Source organism: Papaver somniferum, chromosome 2 (assembly GCF_003573695.1).
Source record: "Papaver somniferum cultivar HN1 chromosome 2, ASM357369v1, whole genome shotgun sequence".
Taxonomy (NCBI): Eukaryota; Viridiplantae; Streptophyta; class Magnoliopsida; order Ranunculales; family Papaveraceae; genus Papaver; species Papaver somniferum.
Genome location: NC_039359.1, coordinates 92,282,856 through 92,291,654, shown reverse-complemented (window position 1 = coordinate 92,291,654; position 8,799 = coordinate 92,282,856). Strand labels below are relative to the sequence as shown.

General features: G+C 36.1%; 1 protein-coding gene across 1 annotated transcript; it reads right to left on the bottom strand.

Moving 5' to 3' along the window:
- Window positions 1-517: 517 nt before the first annotated feature.
- Window positions 518-8,246, bottom strand: LOC113348407 (hydroxyproline O-galactosyltransferase HPGT3-like). Its single transcript, XM_026592167.1, has 11 exons — window positions 7,921-8,246; window positions 7,762-7,825; window positions 7,627-7,676; window positions 7,314-7,501; window positions 5,003-5,136; window positions 3,784-3,907; window positions 3,586-3,673; window positions 3,017-3,067; window positions 1,735-1,806; window positions 1,330-1,442; window positions 518-975 (listed from the first exon to the last, which is right to left on the bottom strand). Exons 1-11 carry the CDS (start codon window positions 8,067-8,069, stop codon window positions 953-955), a joined length of 1,056 nt encoding a protein of 351 aa, XP_026447952.1. The 5' UTR covers window positions 8,070-8,246; the 3' UTR covers window positions 518-952.
- Between the last annotated feature and the right edge of the window lie 553 nt (window positions 8,247-8,799).

Below are 8,799 nucleotides of genomic sequence, written 5' to 3'. Positions count from 1 at the left end.
ATGAGAAGGGTTATGCCTCAGAGTGTGCGAGGGCTGAGTACTGCGGATGTAACGAAAATCAACTCGTTTCTTTCAATTTTAACAACCTACTACCTCCGTTTTAGGAAGATAGACTTGTTTCATATATAAATTACACATGAAATAAATCTACCTTTTTGAAATGGAGAGAGTAACTTTGTTTCTTTGGATTTGAGGACAGCACGATCTGACACGATTGCTAAAGGCGGGTACCGCTATTAGCGGGGCGGGTACCAAACCACATGAGACAAAATAATCCTGACCGTTGAATTCTGAACCGGTACCCGCCTTTAGCAATTGCGGCATCAGCCTTTTTGCAATCATGCGATCTGAAGGCATAAAACCCAATTATCAGGGAAGAATATAAATGGCCTAACATATCGTCTAGATTTGTCCTTGATGTGATATTCTTAGTTGCTATTCACTGTGTAATATTTTTGGACCACACTACAACGCTGTTTTTTTATGTTCCACTAGATTCATCGGAACTAGAACCAAATTTGATGAAAAAGATCCATTTTTAATTGTTTTTTTTATCATAATTACATTACAAAGAAGTTCATATAGATAGCCTATTCTCACAACAAGCAATTGAAAAAATACTAAGGGCCAAAAAATATATTCACACAAAATGAATTGAGAACAATCACTCCGATATACTATCAAAGAGTAATATTCCCGTATTTGCTAGGGTAAAATGTGATCTTACCTACTAGGGTGGTTTAGGCCCCCACATTTGCTGTTGACGTATATTAGCAGTAGAAGCGCAATGTTGGCAGTTGATAAGTCCCACTGCATACCGACTCACCATTAACAAGTGTGCAGCATGTTTTCATGACCATAACCTTTTGGAGATGACTACTGTTAATTGGAAATATCTGCTGGGGTTAATGAGGAGTACACACGAAAACTTGGGAGAAGGCATTCTCTCCGCTCAGGCAAGGGAACACACTTTATCTGGAAAAAAGAGGCAGATGAGAATACTTAAATACTTTTGTTTCACTTGCTGTAGAGGTGTCATTTGACAACCATTTTACAGAAAGACAGAGCTTCCTAGGTTTGTTTTTCTTATAATTTCCTCCATTCAGAGTTCACCACCCGCAGCCAGCCCCCCAGAAACACTACCCTTAGTTCGACATTAATAAACAACTACCACCTCATATTTGTTATCTTAATGGATTCCTAGTAAGGCCCAAAAGTGGGTAAGAAGTAATAAACTTAGAAGAACTAAGAATTAACTGACAGTAAAGTAACAAATATCAAGCGTTAAGAAACTACTGTGTGTAAAAGCCGCTATGTACATAGATTCACCTTGTTTATAACTGCTACAGCAAAAACGATTATCATCGATATATGTGGCTTGAATGCCCATCATCCAAGATCCCACTGATATATCATCATGGGCATAGGTTTGCAAAGATGCACTGCAAATGCGAAAAACATATGGAAATGAATGAAAACCATGGTCTGAATAGTTTATATTATTTGGCAGAAGACTCACTCTCATTTTTACGCCCAAAATACACTAATCTGTCGGTCTACTAAGAACAATCCACTGAATGGCTGATTAAGGCATTATTTCTACATATGTTGGGAATAATGACAACAAATAATTGATTGTAAGCATGTTATAAGTTTACTATTTCACAACTAAAACACGTTAAAAACAGCTGTAGACACAACACAATTTATATACCCATTTCCTTCATGACTAACCTGTTTATGTTGATATACTGAGCAAGGTTTTTTGTAAGTATAATTAAAGGTCCAGCAGCATGCCTGAAGTACCTGCAGAAGGAAGAAGGTTGTACTAAACATATTAAGAAAATCTAGAAATAGGTAAAGCACCTATTTGCTGATGATTATACAGTTTCAGTAAGATATCTAACTATTAGAAATGCGAGAAAGTTTGGCAATTCTTCACTGCATAGCAAAAAGTGATCTCTACAATTTGAGCATATAGATTACTGGAACCAAATTTTTATCTGACTTATCAGTGGATGCCATAACCTGTTTGTTCTACTAGTCATTCGGTCCCAAAAAAAGGAACAAAAATCATCCCTATAGATGACATAAAATCCCACTAGCAAGAGGAAGGCGTGAGAAGATTTTGGATAAATCACGTGAATATAAAGATGAAAAAGATGGCACGGAACTGAAATTAATCACTAGGATTATGAGAATCAAAGGTTTGAGATGATCTGGAGATTAAAAGTGGTTTCAAATAGGCAATTCCAGAAGATGCATCTGACCCCTCAAATTAGTAAACTGCATCTTCCGGTCTTCATCAGTGTCACCTTCTGGATGGCTCATACACCTGTTAAGAGTACTAAGCAAGAAAAAACAAAGGTATTTAACAGATATGTTTAAGACGGAAAAACCTTTTATTCAGTCTAAGCTAACAACCCTAAAACAATTAAGTTTTGGACTATATAGTCATTCTCATATGAATACTGTTAGAAGTTTACTATTATATGAATGAGATTAGATTTAGGTTTAGCAGAGCTTTCTATTCTAGCAGTTTCCTAGTTCAAGAGTGTGTTCGTGAAGGTACTTTGTTACATAAATAGTTTGATGTACGAGTTGATCTAAGGATCACATTAATAATATATTAATGTTTATGTTTCAACTAATATTAATACTAAATTGCCAATTGAAGATTCACTCATCGTTGATATCAATATCTCATAACTTATCCTTGTTTGTTCCCAACAAAGTTATTGCTTCTGTCAGTTTATTTTTGTGAACTTTGATATAGAAATCGGTAAGGATCAAAATGAAGCTAAGACAAAAGAGCCTTCCTTAATTACTCGTTTTCTGGTCACAACTAACTGAAATGCTTCGAAATAGAAATAACACTAAACTTACTTGAAGTGATCTATATCTACATACTAAAACAATAAATAGAAGAAGAAAAAAAGTAAGCTGGGTCCATGCATTAACAAAATACAGATTAACATGTAGTATAACCAAAAAATCAGTATACGGCTACACTTACGATTTTTCATCCCCAAATTTCCACCACTCAGGTTCATACCATGATTTCCCCCTGAAATCATTATATTAATCAACGTGTAAGAAGGCAACTTCACATTCAAAATGCCAATAATGAATGAACAAGTCGATGCAAGAGAGCTGGTATTGGTAATCCATGGGACACAAAGTGAAAAGGCAATTTTTAACAGGTGGCGTGCACGGTTTATGAAACATAATTTATCATGACTTATCTTGTTGAAACGAGTAGAGGGTGCAAAACTTGAACAAATGTTAACAGCAGTATTGATTCTTTTTGAAGTATGGTTCCTGTCGAACCCAGTACCTAGGTCTGCCAAGGGTAATACCAATTAAAGTAAGACTCTTGTCTTCCTACCACGAATATAATCCTAAACCGACTCTAGCTTTTCGCTAATGAATAAAATCCAAAATCTAAGAATACACGGAGACAGACTTGGGTATTGGGTTTTTTGATGGAAGCCATACCCAGTTCAAGTGTTCAAGGAAATAGTTATAAACTTAAAGCAAGAAATTAGATAGCCATAAAGTTGAACTAAAAAGAGAAAAACTTACACTTCATTTATCACGTCCCCAGATTTCATGCACCCAATATAAGCACCACTCTGACCACGTCGGCTTTCAAGAACTCCAATCAACCCATCTATTGAAACAAAACCAGGGAATAAAAGATCCAGACACGACACAAATTTAAGTACCTAGATGAAAATTTTCTAAGCATCTTCTCTTTATAGCAGAAACATTGAAGTTTACCAAGGTCAAGGTTGATCTCGTCATCAACTTTCACATAGAACTCTGCATCCCAAACTTCAACAGCTGCACTGAAGAAGAATTTTGCTTTCTTGGGAAATTCTTCTTGAGCTTCCTCATGACCATCCTTGTTATCACCACATGCAAAACAATCTCAAATTCTAGAAGCATTTACAGATAAGAAAGTTATATGGTATTTTTGCACCCAAGACAAGGAAATTAAAACAATTTGATAAAAGACAAATCACATCATTATCATTAAAATTTGAAAGACATCCGAGACGAACCAAGATATTAATAGATAAAAGAGATTCTAATCTGAATAGGTTCGGTTGGATAATGGCAGCATGGTCATACTCAGGGTTGACACCCAAGTCACTCGTGACTCGGGTGCTGACCCAGGGGATTTAAGGACCCTGGAGTCACAACTCAGTGAGCAAAACCAAGCTTCAACCGAGTTCCGGAATAGGGTTAAAAAGGGACCAATGCGTCAGGTATGTTTCTTGTTCCTTCTATTCTTTCTACTTCAAATCACAGTCCTGATTCATCTTTTCTCTTCTTCACCAAATTTCACTATAGATTCGATTCTCTTTTTTTTTTAATCTTTCCATCTAATTCTTGATTCAGAGAGAAATTTGGAATTACTAAGGATTTAGAAGACAATTTCTACATCCTAGATTAGTTTAATTTGGATTTCTTCAGTTCTTTCTCCTCCCTTTAGTCAGATCTTATCAATATTGATCACTTCATTTTTTCCATCCTCATTCCCTTTAACTTCTTGTTTATCTCATGTAAGAGAGCAATTAGGTAAGACATGCGAGTACATGGCCACGATTGTGACTTGAGGGTCAGCCAATGCGATCTGTGGCTGATCCTGAGGTTAACTACATGCACTATAGGAATTAAATTCTGATGATATGTAGACCGGACTTCCTCAATGTCGGTCCCGCAGCTAATTACAAGCTCAAAGTATTGCACAAGCAAGACCAGTGAGAGCATGTTCCTTTAAATTATTATATATTCTATCAATGCATATTAAGATCAGAGACACGTATGCCTATCTGCTGCTTATTTCGAGATACCAGGAACACTGTCTATACCTTCAGTCATGTATAAAATGATCAATGCTTAGTTTCGACAAAAGAAGGCCTAAAAAGGAACACATGAAAATTAACCGAGAACAACCATACGTTGTAAAAGAAAGTCAGAATCAACAACTCACAAGGATCAAGAAGTCTTTCATTTTGCGATTTTCCTCATCAATATTTCGATCAAGGCTATCGCCTCGATTGGCACTGCGACCGATAACAAAGCGGATGACAACTCCTTTTTCCTCGAGTTTCCTTAACGCATCACCTGCAAATTGTGATCAGGATTGCTTTTAAATCCAACACATTGACTATTCAAGCCATCTAGACTATTAAACAAGAGTAAGTTGGTGTTCTTGCCAATGTATAAAACCAAACAGATTTTGTTTTATTCAACAGATAACGAAGCCATGTTAATCACTATACTGTGTGTCATAAAAGAATAGCCTAAACAAGGAAAAACCTTGACTCAAGTACGAAAGATGACTTTATGTATAAATTCTCCCTCCCTCCCTCCCTAGCTTTACTCAAGTACGAAAGATGACTTATTGTACATGGACCATAAAAAGGCAGGCGGGAAACTTCATAGAAAATCAGAAACCAAAATACAGGTTGGGATGAAACAGATTCGCATAGATAATTTTAGGCGGCTGACTGGGACTAACTACAATGCAGCAGCACGCCCTGAAGCACACCTCTGGTTAATGAATGACTGAACGTAAACATTTTCTCTAAACTGCTTTACTTTCATCATGTTTCCTTTAAGCTTTATTCTTCTCTATTTGTTCCCGGCTCTAAATTTTTCTTCTTAATCAATTTCTGTACAAGTGCAGCATCACATGCTTTAGAAAATATGGCTGAAGCTTCTCAAGATTGGGTTTCACATAATACTTCTCTGATTTTTTTGTTCTCTCCATTTTTAGAAGCTAAATGAGGTGCCTTTGGTTTCATTTGAGTGTCTTGGTCCTTGACACCAATCCTCTTTATGTGAATCCTATTTTACCTTATTCCTCATTCTTTATAGTTCTTGGTAAATTGGCTTAAGGGAGACGAGCCCCAAAGATGTCTAACATAGAGGATGACAGCATAGGGTTCTGCTCAGAAATTTTTTTTTTGATAAGACGAGACTCCTAAATCTTGGGTAAGATCAAGGGAAAAAGTCTTGATTTTGTCTAAGCCAATGCTGCTTAGATCAAGGGGAGATAGGTGTGAATTGTGATGTACTAAGGTATAAAAATTCATTTTGGTGTTCAAATGGTGTAAAGAGAAAAAGAACTTTCGAACTGTACGTCTGTGTCTGAATATATCATGACATCACTAACTGCAGCCTTACTTGCATAAATTACATGCTAAAATTAGTCACGGTAACGGTAGAATGAATACGTACACACACACACAATATAATAGAAACTAGGTGTCTCATGTCTGAGCATGTTCCCACAAGTTACACAGAGAAGACAAGTTACAATCACTTAACTCTCTCGCTCTCTCCCTTCCCTTATATCAACCTTTTACCTATATCAATGAACAAAATGTGATGTGTCCGAACATTGGCAACTTCCTACAATGTGGTCTCAATAGTAACAAACAAGAAAAAACGTATCATTTTCTGACACGCCAATCACATTAGAAGTAGATGTTCTAGATTTATGTACCATATAAATTATACAACAAACACAACACATGATGCAGCAACTAGAAGTTTGACGTGTTAGTATGCTGGCTATTTCTCTGACATACATTCACCTACATTGCTCACAAATGTTTTTGTAAGAATGCTGGTTATCTCTCTTATAATGTAGTCTCAATAGTATAGAAACAAGAAAAAGGTGCTACTGTGTCATGCCAGTCAGACAAGATGTTCTACTCGGGACTATGCAGACTCTGTCAATAGGCACAATGCATTTTATATGGCAAAATTATCATTCAACTTGGACATAGCTCAAAGAACCTCGGCTAAACTGACATGAAGAGGAGTTCCCAAGCATCTACCACATGTACATATATTCAACATACCAACACTATGATAAGAGAACAATTGACCATGTTACTGAAGTCTGCACAGTAAGCTGTCAAACATCAAATGTAATCTCGAACTAAAAACAGTTTTTGGAATTGGAAAACCCACTTCAACTATCAAACATTCAAACTTCTTTTTCACTAAAAACTGCCTTCAGTAGCCATTTACCAATATTTAAACAGTACATTTTGTCACAGAAAACGAAAGTAAATTCTAATGAAACGTTCTTTTAAGAAATGAGATCCAAGTTATTGCATCTCTTTTAAAGAAAGTGGCATAGCTCGATTTCCCATACCAAATCAATCCAGCGAGACAAACAGCATGAAAAGTATCTCATAGCTTCACAGTTCTATAGATTTGTGCACAAATACAATTTCATAGTTCTAAAGATGGTAAAGTAACTAAATTCAAGAATTAGAACTCACCTTTTGGCATCCAAGACCCTCTGAAAACATTCCTCCTCAAGCGACTTCCAAAACCAGTATAAACTCCAATAACAGCAAGAAGCTTTTTTTGACCAGAAACATTTTGCTGCGACTGGCGCTTGAGATACCCTTGACTTCTCGCCAACGTCAAATCCATCTCAACTTCCACAATCCTCTTCGCTAAATCTCTGAGTAATCAACCAATTTATCAAATAAGAAGAATTAGAATTTGTCTAATACAAATCCAAATCAACAACCAGATAAACAAAAGCAAGAAATATAAAAATGTAGATTTTCTCTTCGCATAACTTACTTGCATCCAAGAATCATCAATTTATCTTCAACTGCCAGTACTTTTGGAGGCTATAAGAAACATTTAATTTACAAAATCATAACTTAAATCGTGATAATCAAATAAGAAGTGGAATTTGAGCATAAACAACCATACCTTGCCGGAATTCTTTTGCAGAAGACTGTTAAGTACCATTCTGTTCTCAGCATCTTGCCATAATCTGATAAAATTAACACATCGATTTAATCAATCAAGAGAGATTCAAGGAACTAGGGCATTATATGAAGGAATTAGGGCTTGCATTATATAAAGTACCTGCCAGCAACGTAGAGCCAAGCAAAGCAAGAAAAGAAGGCCATGACGACTGATGTTTTGCTAGTTTTTAAGGATTTCGATTTTCCCCGCCGCTCGTTCTTCATATTGATAGTAGAAGCAGAAGGAAGAAATGAGGAGCTATTCTCCATTTCTCCACCAAATTTAAACCCACAAAATCTAAATTCGCTGATCGAGTGATTCAAATTGCAGGTTGTACGTAATATAAATGTTCTAAAACTGAAAATGAAGTTGTGAGAGTTCCAGAACGTAATTGAGCAGAAAAGAAAAACGTTTACAGGAAAAACGAGCAGAACAGACGTAAGCAGACCAGTCCAGTCACCAGTGAATCATAACATAAGCATCTCCTGTGGTTGGATGCGTGCCCCAAAAGCACTGTCTAATGTCTATTGTTTAGCAACCGGAAATTTGAAAGTGCTTCATAGTTGAAGTCATTTGACTTTTGAAAGGTTATTTCTTATGTGGCATCCAAGCACCCTTTTAGTTCCAAAACAATAAACTTTTTAGTCTTTGATTTTACACAATTTTTCTTTTGATAGTTTTGATATTTGGATCCTAAATTTCCAACGTCTTGAACAAGTCAGTCAAAATGTGAATGAGATAAAAGGTTTCATTTTTTCGCAAAAAAAAAAAAGAAAAAGAAAAAAGAACAAGATTTGTAATAGAATACAAGTTTTGAGATTCCCGAAAAAGTGTAGAATGTCAAGTGTAAGGGCAAGTTTTATGGTGGAAGGCCAGAAGCCAAGCTATTCCAAGTTTGGAGAAAATGGGGAATGTCAAGTGTAAGAGCAAGTTTCATGGTAGAAGATCTTCAAGTCCCAAGTCGAATGTCACATATACATTTGGAAAAAAATCATGAAA